Below are 19,053 nucleotides of genomic sequence, written 5' to 3' on the forward strand. Positions count from 1 at the left end.
GTTAACCATCATGCCATTCTTACCTAGGTGAGGTTATACTACTTTTCTCTCTCTTTCCTCCCTCTGCAGTGGCTCAGGATGGGGAAAGAAAAGTCAGAAGTAGAAAAAAAAAATGGGGGCACCTGGCTGGCTCAGTCAGAAAAGCATGCTACTCGTGATCTCAGGGTTGTTAGTTCGAGCCCCACTTTGTGTGTAGAGCTTGCATAACTAAAAGCTTTTTTAAAAAAGAAGTAGAGGGGGCCTGGGTGGCTCAGTGGGCTAAAGCCTCTGCCTTCAGCTCAGGTCATGATCCCAGAGTCCTGGGATCGAGCCCCTCATCGCATGGAGTCCCGCATGGGGCTCTCTGCTCAGCGGGGAGCCTGCTCCCTCCCACCCCACCCCCCCACCCGCCTGCCTTTCTGCCTACTTGTGATCTCTTGTTTGCCAAATGGGAAAAAAAAAAAAAGAAGAAGAAGAAGAAGAAGAAGAAGTAGAAAAAAATGGATGAAATGCGCTTGGTGAGATAAAAAATTAGAACCGCCAGGAATGGTCATGAAATAAGAAGCTTGAAAGAGGGTTAGTCAATCTATCGGGATACATCTGTTGATGGTGGAGGGAGGTAATTTGTGTAGAAGGTACTTTTGTAGAAATCTTAAGTCAAAGAATTTAAGGATAGACATAGGGGAGACTGATTGAACTGAAAGCCTGTCAAATGCCTTAAAACCTTCAGGACACAGGACACTTGTCTTTTCTTCTGCAACCACAGTTGGTCAGTTGGTCTCCTGCAAGGAAGTGGATGGAACCTCTAAGTATCCCCTAGATCATTAGAGCTGTAGTTAGCATCACCCTCCCTCCCCATTCCTCATTCCCCAAACCCTCAGGCAGAAGTGACAAACCAAAGACTTCTGAACACATTTATTTGATATGTCAAGTGGAGAGAGGAGTGATTTAGGGTTACTCCCCACTTCTACCTGTGGGGGTGTTCATAAGCTCAGACAGAAGAGCAGCATAGAGCCCATGACCCACTCCTTGGGAAAATGAGACAACCTGCTGTGTTGGTTGGGGGAACAAGGTGAGAATAAAAAGCAGGAAGTTGAGAAGTAAAGCTGAGAGCCGGAAGGGCAGCAGCAGAACTGAGGCTGAGGATTGCTGCAGGAAAATCCCAAGGAGGGTGAAGAAGATATCCTGAAAAGTGGTTAGGGCTGGAAGCAGGATGTGAACAAGGAGCCAGGCCTGGAGAGAGAAGCAAGACCTACACAACGGGATGGGATATCCAGGAAGAGGGTAGAGTGTGCAAAGTCATGAACGGGCTGTTGCAGGGCTTAACATGGAAAGCAGGGAATTGCCTCTGCAAAAGGGCAAAGAGATTGGAGACTAACCGTAAGTAGGGTTTTCTTACTGCTTCTGAACGAATGCAAGTGACTTTGGGACCCACTTGGGGCCCTAGCACAAGTGGCCCTGTGTGTGCCATTTCTATGGCTGGGTACACAAGTATTCCCATATGCATGTGAAGTGACCAGGACATGAATGCATGTGTCTATGCCCAGTAAAGAGAGTACTTACCCTTCACTGCGAATAAGAGTACTGTGCTTGTGGACACTTTTTTTACTCATGTGTGCGTGCACCGTGCCCAACAGCACATGCAAAAGACCCCTATGTCCGTGGTGTGTGTGTGAGTTGGTTCTCCCACCTGTCCCATCAAGGTCCTGATCCCTACCCTCCTTGGTTCCTCTCACTCATCTCAGCGCCCTGGCTCCCCTGGCCCGCCTAGACTCTGGAAGCCCCCTAGCAGGCGGATCTGCTCAGTCTGCATTGAGTGGCGCCTCACCAACTTGCGTTTGGTCCTAGGAGAGCCTGGCGCCCCCGCCTGGGGAGGGGCGGGCAGCGAAGGCGCCCGACCTCCGGGCTGGGGGCGAATATCGGGGATGGGAGGGTGGGGGCTGACGTTGAGCGGAGGCAGGAAACCAGGCCGCGTTTGCGCGATGTGGTCCAGGAGCAACGTCCCCGAGCCCCTCCGCTCCAGCAGCCCGGGACTCCGCCTCCGTCCGCTCAGCGGAGATACAGCCCCGGGCAGACTCTCCTGGGACTGGCGCGGGGAGGGAGCCGAGCCGGCTGGAGGGAGGGTCAGCGGGGAGGCGCTGTATCGGCGGCGCTCCAGGGACAAGCGGCTGCACTCCGGCGAGTCGGGGCAAATACTTCCGGGGGTATCGAGCTCCACCGACTCCATGCGGCTCAGTTTCTGCCTCAGCCCTGACGGCGGACCAGACTCCTGAGCTTCTGGCGCAGTGTTTCGGCGAGAGAGAGGACCCCCACCCGTCACTTTCTCCGCCCACGGGGGCGGATCCTCCGGACCTTCAGTGCTGTGACGCCTGGAAAGACGGGGTCGACCGGTCAGGGTCAGGCCGTTGAATTCCGCAGTCAGGCGCTCGATCCCCGGCCTCCCTTCCGCGGGTGGGACTGGTTGAGGAGGGGCCACTAGGCCCCAGGGCTCGGAGTTGAGCCTTTTGAGTGGTTTTGGAGGGTGACGGGGTGGCTTGGGGAGCGGCTCAGAAGGGGAGGAGTCATCAGGGGGCTTAGGAAGAGGGAATTCGAATACGTCCCGCTTCTCCTCTTCTTCCTGAGCGCGAGGGGATAGCAACCCCCGTCCTCCTCCTCCTCCTCCTCCTTCTCCTCCCCCTCCCCCTCCTCCTCCTCCTCCTGCAGTCTGCAGTTGGATTTCGGAAGGCGACGTGCAGACCCCGGGGCTAGGAGGAGCGGGAGCAGGGTCCTCCACCCCCGGGGACGGTGGGGAATTGAGATACTGCCGTGTCTTCTTGGTTCCCGAGGGCGAGGTGTCGGTGGTGATGATGATGACCTCGGTGCCCTTGGCCTTACAGGCGTCCAGCAGCGTGGCAAGAGTCTCGCGGTCCCCACGGTCCAGGGCGTGAACAAGCGCCGAGGCGCCCGCGTGATCTCGCACAGAGGGGTCTGCACCGTGGGCAAGGAGCAGCGAGGCCACGGCGGCGCCCCCACCCCCGGCGCAAGCGTGCATCAGCGCGGTGCGCCCCAGGCGGTCTGCGATGTTGGGGTCCGCACCTTGCTCCAGGAGGTAGCGAACCATGCGCGCCTTGTTCTGGGGGTCGTCGTAACGGGCCCGACAGGCCGCCATTAGTGCAGTCTCCCCCTGGGCATCACCCTCATTCACGTAGGCGCCTCCCTCCAGAAGCAAACGGGCCAAGCGTAGCTTACCCTGACCCACGGCCCGAAGAAGAGCGTGGCCCTCGGTGTGCAGCATAGCTGCGGCAGGGGCGAGAGCACCAATGGAGCCGGGACTGGGGCCCGCCGAGGATGTCTAGGGGCGTGGGGGTGGTGGCTGGCGGAGGCCTGAGGGCTCAGTGGCGAAGTCAAACCCTGCAAGAAAGAGAGAGATCTTATTGACGGATTCAGGCAAGGAAACTGAGGCACCGGTGGAAGGAGACGGCGTGGGGAGATCTCCACGGCACTATTACTTCCTCTAACTCATGCCTTTGAGCCGCCCCGGCCCCCCAGCGCATGCCTGAGAAGGTGGGAAGGTGCACCCGCATTGAAGGACGAGCGCGCGTGCAAATGCGTACGTGCACGCGCAAGGATACCGCAACCCCACCCTCACCCCACGGCTTATCAGACCTTTCCAGCATCCCCCTTTTCTTATCCGCACTTGGAATACCCCTTTCTAGGATGCTGAACGCCACCCACCCACACACATGCACCCATACATTCACACACATAATTCCCATTCCTAACCTCTTTTAGGTTGCCACAGCCCCAAAAATTGAATGGGGGGAGGGAAGCAGCTTGCGTTTGGGACCTAAAACGGGTGGGGGAGAATTGGGGGGTTTCTTTTGCCCCTGCTATGTTCCCCATCACTCCTTGCTCTTTCCCTCCCAGGCTGTGCGCCCAAATAGATACCTGAATTTCCGCAGGATCTCCGCCGGGCCAGGACTGAGGCCAGGGCCATGGGGCAGCCTGGGTGGCGGAGCTGGGTTCCCGGGGGCCCACATGGCGTGGGGAGGGGCACTCGGATTCCCTTGGTGTCAGTATCTGCGCCCGGGCACCGAATCCTGGTCCCTCCTCCCGGTGCGCCCCGGGCAAGGCGCCGGCTCGGTAGGAGAGAAGCTGGGGGGGGGGGGGGGGGCGGAGCTCTGCCTTGCTATTTATAGCCTAGTCTCTGCGGGTGGGGGCGTTGGGCACCAAACCGTTCCCCCACCCATGCACACATAAAGCCCCAAACCCTAGAGGCTCCAATCCTGACTTCTCTTGCTCAGCCGACCTCCCCTCAGCCCCAACAAACCTAAATGTTTCTAGGAGACTCCTCCGCGACTCAGACTGGGACCATCCCAATTCTTCGCTGAGCAGAGTCCCATTCTCCGCGATAGGTGTATTTATGCGCTCCTATGCGCCGGCTCTGACCTGCCACAGGTCAGAGCACATGGCACACTGTGCAGAGGCGGAGAAAGGCGATTGAGATCCACAGCCGGAGTCCATACTGCGCAGAGAGAAGCAAGAGATCTGGCTGCCTTCTTGTAGTTTACATGTCAGGGAGAACTGGAGCTAGGCACAGCGGTACATTCTCACTCCACCTCCGCCCAAACGGAACACACAGCACACGTAAACTTGAACCTCAGATCCCTTGTACAGACCTCAGATAAGTATGAGGAGAGTGGATATATTGGGTCATTTTTAGCTACACCAGGGAGCATTCCCAGATGCCTTCCTCCCCATATTCTTGGAGGGGGAGAGGGAGAGAGAAAAGGGGCAGAGAGAAGCGCGAACCTTGTAACACATCCCTTTCTCATTGCATCTCTTTACACTCCGTCTTGCTTAGACTCATTATTTTTCCATGTTGGTTGAGGGTCTCTGTCCAATCGCTCCTTAAGTCTTCTCTCTGCCTATCTGTCGCAATCGTTATCGGTCTCTCGGCTGCCTGTCTCTGCCTCTCCTTGCCACCTGCCCTGTCTCCATGGTTACCATGCTTCCATCTGCATATTTTAGGAAGGAGTTTGTGTCCAGCTGGAAGGCATGAGGGGAAGTGGAAGATGAGGAAAAAATCCCAAGGATTTGGAAAACTCACCTGATATAATTCAGACTGGAAGCCACCAGACAAAAGATACTAAAAATAGTGTTTCTGGAGAAGGAGGGGGAGAAATATTGCAAGGAAGCTACCCATTTGCACCAGCTACATTTGTTGGACACCAGCTATATGCTAAGTACTTCACATACGTTATTTCAAATCCTCAGAACAATGCTGTAAGATAGGAATCTCCTTGTTATCTCTTGTTATAGATGAAGAAACTGAGACTTACTAAAGTTAAGCAAGTTCTCCAAAGCCTCACAGCTTTGTTTCTGTCCTTTTCCAAAGACTGGGCACTTGCCACTACACCTATAGCCTTCCAAGTCCAGAGGCTTCACTTCCAGGGCCATTTTCTCAGACATGTAGGACAGTCTTGACTGACTCCTAAGTTTTATCACCACTCTGAATTATTCTCTCTTCCCATTTCTGGGGTTGTTTTTGTGGGGTGTGTGTGTGTGTGTGTGTGTGTGTGTATGTGTATGAAAGTAGGATTCCTCTCCACCACCATCCCCCATCCACCCTCACCACCGTGCCCCCCTTCACCAAGGGCTAGGAAGAACTGAAAGGCAAGCGAAAATGCAGGAAACACTGGGCTCCTGTCCTGCCACAACTCTGGTTCTCTGATTCCTAATCCTTCCTTCCCCAAACTTTCCTCCCATCTTCTCATAGACATGGCAGCAACCCACAAAGAGGGGAAAAATAGAAAAGAAGTAGTCATTGGTGGTGCTGGAGGGAAGCCGTGTAGGATTAGAGGGAAGGTTGGAGTAATGGAGGGGCCAGGCTGTGAAGCCCGAGTCACAAAAAGACTGATCCTAATGAACAACCGTTTCATTTTTCTGTGGGAGCTTCCTCAACAGAGTCTCTCGGTGAGATCTAAGTGTCAGGTTCCGTCTGCGGACTCTCGCTACCCAGCAGATCCCCCATCTGAGATGAGGTCGGAAAAAACCGACCCCTGGTTGATTTTGCAACCCCATCTTCCTTCGCGCCGCCGCCTGCTTCCCAAACCCGGGTTCAGGTTGAACTCTCCCCCTCCCTACGTCTCCTAGGCCTTCAAGTGGGCGGATCTCCCTCCTCGTCTTCTCCTAGATTGGCCGGGAGAACTCACCAATGGGGAGCTCTGAGAGGCGGACCTACAGCGCCACCAGCTAGAGGAAGACCAGCAAATTTCAAGTTGGCTGCGACGAGGGCTCCGCGTGGGGGAGGGGCAGCAGGTAAGGCTCGGTCCGGGTGGCCCTGACCTGGTTCTGTCCCACATCTCCCGAACTAGTTCACCAGGGCCAAGCTGCGAAATAGACAACGCTTTCCCGCAGCCTGTTGGATCTAGCCCCCTCTAGTTTCCTACTCTTCTTTCCCTTTCTCTCCAGGGCTCCCATTGCTGGACTGATTATATACCAGAAAACTGCAGTTTTTCTTTCGTTCATAGAGGAGAGAGATTAAAGCACAAAGTGAGGAATGCTCACTCGTATCTCTGACTGTTTGCTGTGGCATCAGTTTCCCTGGAATCTATTCCTGTTATTCCCTTGTCTAAGAATCTGACAAACTCCTGTTATCTATCAGGACTTAGTTGAAATATTACCTCCTACCTGTAGCTTTCCTGGACTACATTTTTCTTCTTCTCCTTTTAACTCCCCCTCCTCTAAAGAATTAACCGTTCCCCAGTCTGACGATAGTGTTTTATGCATATCTCCGTTAGAGCCCTTAGTGGGCTCTCTAATGTTTCTGTTCTGAGAACATAAGGTTTTGCAAGCAGGTTCTTGTACTAATAGGAAGTGCCCAATAAAGGTTAATTGAATTGAATGGATTGGGAAGGCAGAATTTAAACTCCTAACGTAATTGGGGAACAAGTAATAAAACACAAAACACAACACAATATCTAATTAAGATATCTTAAATTAGTGGCTTGTAATATAATTGCTCCCACAGTCAAGAGAAGGGAGAAAGCTAGGAGGAATGGGACAGTAAGGGGAGACTTGATGAATCACAAGGTCTCAAGTTTGGAAGAGCTCTCAGAAATCATGTATTCATTCATTCGTTCAACAGATATTTATTGAGCACCTACTATATGCCAGACATATGCTAGACAATGGGGATCATAGTGAATTCTCTACTTTAGATGTGCATCCTTCATCTGATAAACTGTATTTAGTAAATTGTTATCCAGCTTCTGTTTTAAAGAGGACTCCCTCTCTCACTTTGCAGGTCATTCCATTTTTGGATATTTGTTCCTCAGTTAATATCCAACAAATATGCTAGACAAATATATAGCTCAACAAAATGCATTCCTCACTCTCGTTGCAAAAGAGAGGGACCTATCCTGATTAAGAACATGGATTTGAATTCCAGTAGCATTCTTAAAAATAAAGAAAACCATCCCTTATGGTTTCTGATTAAAGAAGTAATATACATTTATTCTAGAAAATTGTGGGAATACATTAAGGTGTAAATCAAAATGCCTATTATTCTAGAAAACTTGGAAACACATAAAGGTATAAGTCAAAATGCTTATTATTTAATGGCCATGATCTAGTGATAACCATTATTATTACTTTAATACTTATCCTTTCAATTTCTTTTCTGCATACATACATATGTATATACGTGTGTGTGTATGTTACATAAATCAGGCTATACAACAAATACAATTTTATATCATCTTTCCCTCCACTTTATACTGTGAACATTTTTTCCTTTTAAATATTACTTGAAGTCATTTTTCTTTCTATATAATAGTCTAAAATGGATATTTGCTTTTTTTTGACCATTCGTTGTTCATTGGGCCATTTAGGTTATTTCAGAAGTTTTGCTCCCATGGATAGCTCTATAATGACCATCCTTGTATTTACAAATCTGATTATATATATGATGATTTCTTTGCACAGATGTTTTAAGTAGGGTTATTGGATTAAGGATATGAACATTTAAGAGGCTGTCGATTCAAATGACCAAATTGTTGCAAGTTGCTCCCCTGACAGACTGTGTATAAACAAAATCCTTCCAGTCAGTTATAAGAAGGTCCATGTCAAAAAAACTGGCAGCCCGATTATCTATTATGTCTTTGTAAATTTGAAGAGTGGTTTTATTAATCATTCTTCTGTCAATTACCTATTCATGTCCTTTGCACATTTATCCTATTGGTATGATTTTTTTTTCATTTGGATTTCCATGAGTTCATATAGTAAGGGTTAACTCCTTGTCATATTTATGATAAATATAGCAAATCCTAAATATTAGAGTGCTCTAGGCCTCAGTCTCTGGATCTCTTCTTTTCTCTGTTCACATCTACCCCATTCGGCATTCCACTCAGTCTCGGGTGGAAAATAAATATTTGTTATTGGTAACTCTACGAGAATGTAAGCTCCATTTCAAGTCTTCGGGCACAGCAGTTTTTGTTTGTTTTGCTCACTGCTATATCCCTAGCACTTGGAATAGTGCCTGGCATATAGCAAGCACTCAGTGAATATTTGTTGACTGAATTAAGATGGTATTATTATTATTATTATTCCCATTTGTAGGTGAGGAAACAGGTTTAGAGATATTAAATTCATTGCTGGAGGTTGTGCAGCTGGAAATAACAGAACTGGAATTCAAATCCCTGTTCTTAACCACTACATGTACTGCCTTTCTGGAATTTGATGTAGTGAGTTTTCTGTATGTTTTGTTGAAACCTGCTTCTTAATAATTTCCACCAGAATACAGTTACTACAGTGAGTACCATGTATATAAGATGTTGTTTGGGAGAAGGAGAGTACAAGGATGACCTCTAGGGAGGGTTGACAGTAAGGAAAAGCAGTTTGGGTCCAGATCATAGAAGAACCTTAATATCCCCAAGAAGTTAGACTCAATCACAATCTTAAATAGAAGAGACACACCGTACCTTCCTGACCTGAGTTTGGTAGAGATGGGCAGTTTGTAGTTTTCCAATCACTAGTATATTGCCTCAGTTAAGTAAAAATATTGTCTTCCTTTTACACCATATCCTTGGAGGTCACTTGGTTAGTATCTGGAAATGGAGTTCGATTTGTCTAACCTCAAAGCTCACAGACTTTTCTTGACTCCTTACTGCTTTGCATCAAACCAGCTCCCATCCCCACTGCTAGAACTGTGTATGTCAGGTGGAAAGAAACCTAAACCATTGGTTAGAGTGTCCTTTCCCTTGAAAGGGCCTGAAGACATGCTCACAAATTCGTTCTCCTTCTCTAGTGTTTATGAGACATTCTTTCCCCCCTAATATGCTCTCTCTCTCTCTCTCTCTTTTTTTTTTTTTTTAAGATTTTATGTATTTATTTGACATAGAGAGAGAGTGAGAGATAGAGAGCACAAGCAGGGAGAGTGGCAGGCAGCCAGGCAGAGGGAGAGGGAAAAGTAGGCTTCCTGTTGAGCAAGGAGCACCATATGGAGCTTGATCCTGAAGGCAGCCACTTAACTAACTGAGCCACCCAGGTGCCCCTTAATATGCTCTTTCAGTCAGTTCACAGTTTAATCTATTAACTGACAGCCATTTTTCCTCACGTTTTTTGCTGAGCCTAAAACTTTCCAAATTCCTCAGACACACATTTTCCACCTTCTCCTTCCTGCTACTTATTATTAATCTCATCTACTATTCTGTTGCTATATTTCTAAATTATTTCTCTTATTAAAAAAGCAATATTCAGGGGTGCCTGGGTGGCTCAGTGGGTTAAGCCTCTGCCTTCGGCTGGTGTCATGATCTCAGGGTCCTGGAATGGAGCCCTGTATCCCTCTCTCTGCTTAGCAGGGAGCCTGCTTCCCCCTCTCTCTCTCTGCCTGCCTCTCTGCCTGCTTGTGATCTCTGTCAAATAAATAAATAAAATCTTTTAAAAAAAATTAAATTAAAAATTAAAAAACAATATTCAGTATAGAAAACAAACTTTAAAATATACGTAACCCCCCCAAAAAAAGCCCCACAAATCCCATCACCTCAGATTAGCCAATATTAATTTTCAATGTGTATCCTTCAAGAACAACTTTTTTTAAAAGCATAAATGTATATGTATATATAAAAAATGTATATGCGCGTTTGACAAAATAGATAACCTTATTCATATTTCTTTTTTTTTTTTTTAAGATTTTATTTATTTTTATTTATTTATTTGACAGACAGAGATCACAAGTAGGCAGAGAGGCAGGAGAGAGAGAGGAGGAAGCAGGCTCCCCGCTGAGCAGAGAGCCCGGTGTGGGGCTCGATCCCAGACCCTGAGATCATGACCTGAGCTGAAGGCAGAGGCTTGAACCCACTGAGCCACCCAGGTGCCCCTTATTCGTATTTCTTTCTTTTTTTTTTTTTTTTTAAGATTTAATTTATTTATTTGACAGAGAGAGATCACAAGCAGGCAGAGAGGCAGGCAGAGAGAGAGGAGGAAGCAGGCTCCCTGCTGAGCAGAGAGCCCGATGCGGGCCTCGATCCCAGGACCCTGAGATCATGACCTGAGCCGAAGGCAGCGGCTTAACCCACTGAGCCACCCAGGTGCCCCCTTATTCGTATTTCTAAATCTTTTTTTTTTCACCAACTAGGGCATTTTGTTGAGCCGCGTATTTCTTGTTTAGAGTATTTGTTGGATATTAATTGAAGAACAAATACCCCAAAAGGGAATAACTTGTGAAGTAAGATAAGCAATCCTCTTACTAAAGATGGGTAAATAGAAACTATATAACAATTTACTAAAAAAAAAAAAAAGCAATTTACTAAATATGGTCTATCATATCATGTGAGCATGTCTTCAGGCCCTTTCAAGGGAAAGGACACTCTAACCAATGGTTTAGGTTTCTTTCTACGTGACATACACAGGAAGTATACATGTCTAGAGTAGAGGATTCACTATGATCCCTGTTGTCTAGCACTGTGTCTGGCATATAGTAAATGCTCAGTAATTATTTGTTGAATGAATGAATACATGATTTCTGAGAGCTCTCCCAAATTTGAGACCTTGTGATTCATCAAGCCTCATTTCACCAACCCATTCTTTCTAGATTTCTCCCTTCTCCCATCTTATTAAGGGTATATACCCTTACTAGCAACATAATTTAATATTGTTGATGTTGACTTGGTCAACAGACTAAAGTAGTGTTTGTCCACGTTCTCCACTATAGAATTACTCTCCCCTTTCCTAAGCTGAATTAGACAAAATTCCCTATATATAGTCTACACTTAGGGAGTGGAAGGTTATGCTCCCCTCTTCAGGGTAGAGTTTATATAATTTATTCAGAATCCTACATGAGAATTTTGTATTTTCTCCTCCATGTATTAACTTACTTATTTATATCAGTGTAAACTCATGGATATTTGTTTTATACTTTGGGGTTATAAGCTAATACTGCTTTATTTTATTGCTCAAATTCTTCCAGCTTTGGCCATTGGGAGCTCTTTTGGTTGACTCTTAGGCCCTTTTGAAATAGCCCCACATGTATGTATGTGTGTCGTTGTTTTGAGTACTTCTTTGCTTTCTGGCACTAGAAGATGCTCCCTGCTCCCTTATGTATTTTCTGCCCCAGCCCTAGAATTAGCCATTTTTCTAAAAAGATGTTCCTTTTGCTGGAAAATGGTATTGGAAACCAAGATCTGGGTGCTAGGTGTGCTCTTTATCACTGGAATATCATTTCTTGCAAATTTCATCTTCATTTGGTAACTTTACCTTCTAACCTATCTGCTTCTCACTGGCCCCTCAAAATCGATAACAAGAAGCAGAGTTCGGTAGCCAAGGGTCTAATCACTTACCCCCTTTTTAATTTTTACTTGAGAAAGAGAGAGAGAGTAAGGGGAGGTGCAGAGGGAGAGAGGGAATCCAAACAGACTCCCCACAGAGCAAGGAGCCAATGCAGGGCTCCAGCTCATGACCCTGAGATCATGACCGTGAGTTCATGACCTGAGCCGAAATCGAGTCGGACGCTTAACCTACTGAGTCATCAGGCACCCCCACTTTCCCATTTGTCCTACAGTTACACTATATTGCAATTATCTATCCTGTAGGACCATGTCTCATCCATGTCTGTACTTCCAAAAATATCCTGCCTGGTACAGTGCAGCCTACCCCATCAAAATATGTTGAATTACACTGGCTATTTGGGTCCTAAGGGGAAAATATTGAGTGTCTTATACCTCTCTGGCTTCCCATGATTCTACTATACTTTTCATTTTGTTTTTGTTTTTATCAGGTTTTTCTCACTGGATCACTGAATACCCAGGCCCCCTCCACCATGGCCAGTCGGGGTGGGGGCCGGGGTCGTGGCCGGGGCCAGCTGACCTTCAACATGGAGGCTGTGGGCATTGGGAAGGGGGATGCTCTGCCCCCATCCACCCTTCAGCCTTCTCCACTTTTCCCCGTGAGTATCTTCTCCCCTTGTGTGCCCCTGGCTGACTGTATATGAGCCTGGATTCCTCATGGGCCAGCATAAAACTCAGCTTGCCCCTTCCTGTTTCTATGCTTTCAACTCACATGGGATGTTTTCCAGGCAAAGTAGTTTCTGACACCCCCAACTCCTCAGCTCTCAAAATGCTGTGTCGTTCCCCCCATTTTTCTCTGGACTTCTGGTCAGTGGGAGCATTGGATTGAATTGGGGGGAAAGACCGTTCTAGGTTTGTACTCTAGTGTTTGTTTTGTTTTTTCCCTGAACTGACCGCTGCCCCTGCTTCCTTAGCCCTTGGAGTTCCGCCCAGTACCTCTGCCTGCAGGAGAGGAAGGGGAGTATGTCCTGGCACTGAAGCAGGAGCTACGAGGGGCCATGAGGCAGCTCCCCTACTTCATCCGGCCAGCTGTCCCCAAAAGAGGTCAGTTGGAATGCTACCATCATGTTCTGAATGCCTTTCATGAGTAGTGCCCTGTACACAGCACCACTGGGGGGCCAGAGAGGCCAGAAGAGCCACCGAAAGCTGACTATTTAGCTGGAGAGATCATAAAAATTACCCCTGTATTTGAAATTTATCCATGGTTTGTTCTGAGTCTCACGACAGTCTCACAACAGTAGGAGATTAAGCATCACAGTGCTCATTTCATAGGTATGAAGGGAATATATCAACATGATTGACAGGTTGGATATTATAGGCATCAAACAATCAGAAAGGAGGCTGATGCTGGGTGTGTGAGAAGCCCTCCTAAGGTTAGCAGGATTCTGGAGAGATCAGGGAGACCAGGAGGGACCAAAGAAGGGGAGTCACTTGGGAGGCTTGGGATAGTGGATATTTACCAGCTGGTGTGGAAGTGCAATGTTTGAGGTTACTGATAAACAGTGCTTTCCAGCTGAAGCCTTAGAAGCTGAAGCTCAGAGGGATGAAAGACTTGCCTGGTAGCCCCATTAACTCCACAAAGAGTCCAGAGAAGACTGAAACCCTGATCTCTTGCTCTTTAGTATCCCTTCCTTTCCATACCTCTCAACATGGCTGTGCTTTTGGGTTAAGGGAGATGTATTACAATTTGGGGTGACCAAGGGACAAGGTAGAAGAATGTTGAAGGTCCTCATGGAAGCTGACCCGCCCCCAGGTTCTGGGTTTGGGGTGAAGGAACAGACAATGCCTGAGCATCAAGTGGGCTGGGCCCTCAGGAACAACCCTGTTCTAGGGCTCTGAAAGGATAAAACTTTGACCCTTGGCCTCTGACCCCTCAGATGTGGAGCGTTACTCAGATAAATACCAGATGTCAGGGCCGATTGACAATGCCATCGACTGGAACCCTGGTAGGTGGTGGGCCCGTTCATTTACTGCCCTTTTTTAAATCCTCAAGGTGCCACAAGCCACCAACCTGTCCACCTTTCTCTGTCCACCCCCCCACTCTATTCAAGTATTTACAAACTGGAGCCCAAGATGTGTTCCAAAACCACTCTCTGACTCTACGTGGAAACCTATTAAATAGCCCCGCTTTCTGGAGGTTTCCAAGACACAGTTTTGTTCTAAGTAACTATGACCCAACTAATCCCTTCCTTCCTCACCATTATTCTGTCTCTTACCTCTCCTTTTAAAACCAGTTATTCATAGGAGACCCCAGGCAGGGTCTTATTGACGTTTACATTCCCACTGTTCCCAGATTGGCGACGTTTACCCCGGGAGCTAAAGATCCGAGTGCGGAAGCTACAAAAGGAACGTGAGTGTATCTGGGAAAAGAAATTTCCTTCACCAGCTGGAGGGCCCCGAGGCAGTTGGTGGTCTTGCCTGCCCTCCCAGTTCCAACCCACTCCACCCACTATTGTAGCTGGATGCCATGGTGGCCACATGAGGGCAGCAGAGTGACATCATCTCTGGGAGAGGGTGTGGTAGAAAGCTAATAAGGAAGTTTGCTCTCTGATGGTTCACCTTTTGATTCCTTGACCAGGGACCACCATCCTAATCCCCAAGAGGCCCCCTAAGAACACAGAAGATAAGGAAGAAACAATACAGAAACTAGAGGTAAGGGGGAAATGTGCATAGAGACCACCTGGACCCCGGACTCATTGCCTGTCCTTTGGCCTCTGTGTGCTTCTTTCTTTCTCTTCTCTGAGCGGAGTCTGAGTTTCTCCTTCTGCTCATCTCCACATAAGACCCTGGAGAAAAAGGAGGAAGAAGTGACTTCAGAGGAAGATGAGGAGAAAGAAGAAGAAGAAGAGAAGGAAGAGGAAGAAGAAGAGGAGTATGATGAAGAAGAACATGAAGAGGTGAAGGGGCTCTCCTTCCACCCTCAGTCCCCGTGTCTTCCTCATCAGCTGTGGGGGTCTCGACTCCATCCACCAGCGATGTTCTCTCTAGAGGGTTGGAGAGCCAAAGGAGATGTGTCCCAGAGGATTGTGCCCTCCACTTCATGTGTCCCTAGGGTCTTCTCAAGAGCAAACTGCAGCCAGAAGGGACTTCCCAGGCCTGGGATAGTTTCCTGGGGAGGGGAGGGGAAGGGCCTGACACACCGGGAGGAAGGAAAAGGCTGAAAGCAAGCCTGACTTGGATTTCTATTTGTTCTGTTTCAGGAAACTGATTACATCATGTCATATTTTGACAATGGAGAGGACTTTGGGGGTGACAGTGATGACAATATGGATGAGGCTATATACTGAAAAAGGACCCTGAACAGCACCCTGGGCCTTTGGATCTTTTTTTGATTTAAGATACAGAGAATAACTGTCCCTATTATTTGGTTTTGTGGACAGGCAGATCATTTGCTGAGAGCCCAGATGAACTGTTTGGCCCTGGGGATAGGAATGGACAATGCTGACAGCTAGCTCTCTTTTGTACCCTTCCCCTCCTCCTTCCGTGTATCACCTCTGATAGCTTGGGCAAAGGGCAAAGGACCAATGGCTTAATTGTCAAAGAAACACTGGCATCATTGGAGCTGAGACAGCTGAACGTATGTCCCCACCCACTTTCTTATAGTGAAAGATAACTGGGAATGTGTGCAATTAGGAGGAATAAGACCAGCTTTATATTTTTAAATAAAATGTTTTCATCCGTCTCTCTGTGGAGGGTGAGGCCTGGTGGGAGAGGCCTGGAGGAAAGAAGGGAGTGCCTAGCTGGGCCATTCTTTCCTGACACATCAGAGCCCACCGTGACACACTGGGGGTCACAGCCTTCCTGTCCTTTACCCCTCACCTCCCACTCCCTTGGTGGGACACATACTCCCAATCAAGCCCTGCCAGGAAACAGTCAGGAAGTCATCGAGGAGGCTGCGCAGAGAGAGTAGTAGAGACCAGCCCATTCCCTGAAGCTGGCGTCTGAGCCTCTGGTCCTTGGACCATGGGACGCCTGGGGATTGTCTCTTTTCACATGTGTTCACAGGGACATGGGCCCTCTCTTTCCCACACTTGACCTTGATCTTAGCCTTGTTTACAAAGAAAGATTACAGCTATTTTTGCGAGAGAGAGTCAAGAAAGCCAGGTGCAGGGAGGGAGTGGGGAGGAGGTGCTGATTCTTCCTCATTGTACACCCTCTTCCAGGCCCCTGGGAACCCCACATAGAAAGCTAGGTCTGTGCAAAGGGAACCCCCATTCTCCACTTCCAGAAGCTGCTTTGTGGCTGAGTTGCAGTTTCTCTTTTGATTCTCCCTTTGTGGAATTTAGTTAGCCTTTCTTACTCCCTTCTTGGAGTAGAGGGGGTAGGCGGTATTGCTTTACAGGAAGTAAAGAGGGTGGGGAGGAGGGGAGTGACTTAGGGACACTCACAGCTCCGAGAGATGCTTTCTCGCCCACACAGCTCTCCCTGGGGTGAGGTCACTTCCCTAGGCCCTGATTGGCTTCCGATGTAGCCCTCCATGAGCTGATTGGCTTCAGCCACTTGCCATGCAACGGTCACGAGCGAGCTGCGTGTCCAGAATAGGGACTGAATAAGGAGGCAGGCACAGATAGCTGGCATGCTGTCATAGCGACCCTACTAAACATTTGAAAGTTATAAAGAGGGGACGGAAGAGAACCTTCAAGAAATTATCCAGCCATCTTCAGGCATAGAGACTGGCAGTCTCCTGTAAGATATTTCTGACCCCGTGGTAAAAAATGAATACGGGCTGTGACTCCATTGAGGGAAAGCACCTTGAAAGCCTGGTTTGTCTGTGGTAATAGGTATTAAGGTAGAGGCAGCCAAGAGAACAGAGAAAGAAGCAGGAATCGAAAGAGAACCATTCCAGAGTTATTGAGCAATTTGTGGTGATATGTTTCCTTTTCTAGCTCTCCAAGGTGTTAGGTGAATAGAATGGTAGGGGAGGGGCCCCGGGACCTGTCCCTGGGGTTTCCCATGGTCACACTTAAGCCTGTAATTGCCGCTCTGGAGAAATCAGCAAGAAACAAATGTGAAAGACACTGAAAAATCTTTTGCCTCCTGTCCCCCTCTCACACATATACCAGTCCTAACCTGATTAACTGTATCTGTGTCTATGTTGGGGGCATAGCCATCCCCCCAGATCCCACCTAATGCCAGCCTAGGACCTTAAAAGAGTAGGAGCAAAGAAGATTCTCCACAAAACTGAGTAGAGGAGGACCGGGACACATTCCTCCCCCAACCACTATATATATGTACATCTTTTCCCATGAAATGGGAGAAAGGAGGGCAAAGGTTAGAGTGATCACTTGGGTTTGGTGGCACTGCCTCAAAAACAAAGCGTCAGAAAGATCAGACCATTCTTGGATTCTTTCCTATCTGGCGTCCTGCCACTCCTGGCAGGTGACCTTGCTCAACAAAGCCAGAGACACGAGATCTAGCAGCTTCCCCAGATTCCAGAACTGTTCCAGGCAGAGTTAGACTGTTTCCATTGACCTCTCCCCTACTTTCCATAGGTTCCATCATGCAGGCTGAAGCTGAAGCCTAAGGTCTAGTAACTAGTCACGACTGTTTATTTCTCTGGAGGACCAGCTGAGAAGTTAGAGGTTGAGGATCCATCTGCAGACATTTAGAGAGGACCCACAATGTGCTTGCTCAGCCCTTTGCTACCTGCCTGCTTATGTTGAACAGATCGCTCCCATGCCCACAGCCAGGCCCATGGTGGCCTCAGGCAGGGTGGGTTCTCTGGCAAGAATCCTACCCTTCCCTGCTCTTCTGTTCCATCCTAGTGCCCTCCCACGTTGGGCAGGAAGCTTGAGAGTGGGGTCTGCAAACTACACAGGGACTCCAGTGGTTTGAGGGACAGCTGAATGGAAAACCTGGATGCAACATGTTACTTAGAAGATTGGAGACCCAAGAAAATTGGAAGGTCAGCGATCAGGTGGATAGGGCGCCCGTGGCTTAGTGAGGAAAAAGCAATTATTTCCAATTCATTTTTATTGCTACGTAAACTTTGAAAGGAAGGAAGGGTGGCCTGTAGGCATGGGCTGGTTAAGAACTAATCCAAAAGGAAGGTCTGCCGTCTCCACCGAGCAAAGCACTAGTTATGGTCTGACGTTTATGGAGTTACGGATTATGGAATTTCACCACCCCACAGCCTTGTGCCCTTGGAAAAATCATGACAAGGCTGCAAGCCTCAAATGAGACAGAATTTGGATTAGCGATCCACTAAGAACACTTCAGGCTGACATTGATCCACCTGCAAGAGTCTAAATGGTTTTGAGAACAAAGGTTAGGACGTGTCCAGCTTTTCCTGATCTCATTCCATCCCCTGGATTTCCCCACCTATTTTCAGTCTGGGCAAGCTAAAGATACCTCAGGCATGCAGCCAGTCCTTTCCAAGAAACTGCCTCAGCCCTGGTAGGTAACAGGAGGATCAGCAATTCTATCAACTATTGAGGGAGATGACAACCCCTGCATCACAGGTCAAGGTCACAATCTGCAGGTCAGGACTCACATCAAGCAGTGTGGAGAAATTTCTGACTGAGGAAGGGGCTGGTGGGGCAGGGCTTCTTCATCTCCCCAGACATACTATGTCTGGCCAGAGGACAGGGAAGAGACGTGAGCTAGACAAGAATAGCTCGGTTAGCTAACCTAGCCAGACCAGCAGTGCCCCTTCTCCATTGACCTTTCCCCTACTGAGACTCACTATCTCCTCAAGGTCATTTGGGATCAGAAAACTGAAAATAAAAAGTTCTAGCATCACCTCAGAAAGCCCTTTGCTTTATCTCCAACAACTTAATTTGCTGTTTTGCATCCTAAAGGGAGGGAAGTCCCCCCCCCCCACATACACACACCCTAATGGGACACAGCCCTAACTGCAGGACCTGAGAGGCTAAGGACCAAGACTTTTAAGACCTTTTTAGGGTCCAAGGATTCCTCAGGTCCAGACCTGACTAACACAGGGAAAGGCTATGTCACCACAACCTTTGGGTCTGAGACTGTTCCCCATTCTTAAACCCCTCCTCCTCCCTCGGTCCTCAGCTGTGAGATGGACTTCCCAAAACTTGGACCCCTGCCTCTCCCTGAATCTTCCCCATCCTGTGATTCCATTTCTCTTGGTACACAATGGTCAATGGGAAATATCCAATTCCTGTCTTTGACATTCTTTGTTACATTCAGGGCAGAATTGAAAGTACTGGAATAGGAGGGAGATTAGTTACACCTGTCTTTGCCTTACCAAAGAGGGTGGGGGTAATAAACTCACCCAAGT

General features: G+C 48.1%; 2 protein-coding genes across 4 annotated transcripts; one reads left to right on the top strand and one right to left on the bottom strand.

Annotated features, from left to right (window-relative positions):
* Positions 1-879: 879 nt before the first annotated feature.
* ANKRD34A (ankyrin repeat domain 34A) lies at positions 880-4,885 on the bottom strand. Of its 3 annotated transcripts, none has more exons than XM_059136785.1 (4): positions 4,771-4,885; positions 4,289-4,483; positions 3,907-4,113; positions 880-3,369 (listed from the first exon to the last, which is right to left on the bottom strand). In XM_059136785.1, exon 4 carries the CDS (start codon positions 3,251-3,253, stop codon positions 1,721-1,723), a length of 1,533 nt encoding a protein of 510 aa, XP_058992768.1. In that variant the 5' UTR covers positions 3,254-3,369; positions 3,907-4,113; positions 4,289-4,483; positions 4,771-4,885; the 3' UTR covers positions 880-1,720. The 3 variants fall into 3 exon arrangements, with proteins under 3 accessions (XP_058992768.1, XP_058992769.1, XP_058992770.1); XM_059136786.1 differs by lacking the exon at positions 4,771-4,885 and adding an exon at positions 3,742-3,805 and having other exon boundaries at positions 4,289-4,599; XM_059136787.1 differs by lacking the exons at positions 3,907-4,113; positions 4,771-4,885 and having other exon boundaries at positions 4,289-4,599.
* Positions 4,886-6,137: 1,252 nt separating this feature from the next.
* POLR3GL (RNA polymerase III subunit GL) lies at positions 6,138-15,486 on the top strand. Its single transcript, XM_059136788.1, has 8 exons — positions 6,138-6,279; positions 12,236-12,403; positions 12,719-12,848; positions 13,682-13,750; positions 14,098-14,154; positions 14,383-14,456; positions 14,588-14,701; positions 15,005-15,486. Exons 2-8 carry the CDS (start codon positions 12,278-12,280, stop codon positions 15,089-15,091), a joined length of 657 nt encoding a protein of 218 aa, XP_058992771.1. The 5' UTR covers positions 6,138-6,279; positions 12,236-12,277; the 3' UTR covers positions 15,092-15,486.
* The last annotated feature ends 3,567 nt before the right edge of the window (positions 15,487-19,053 follow it).

The sequence above is a fragment of the Mustela lutreola genome, chromosome 10 (assembly GCF_030435805.1).
Source record: "Mustela lutreola isolate mMusLut2 chromosome 10, mMusLut2.pri, whole genome shotgun sequence".
NCBI lineage: Eukaryota > Metazoa > Chordata > Mammalia > Carnivora > Mustelidae > Mustela > Mustela lutreola.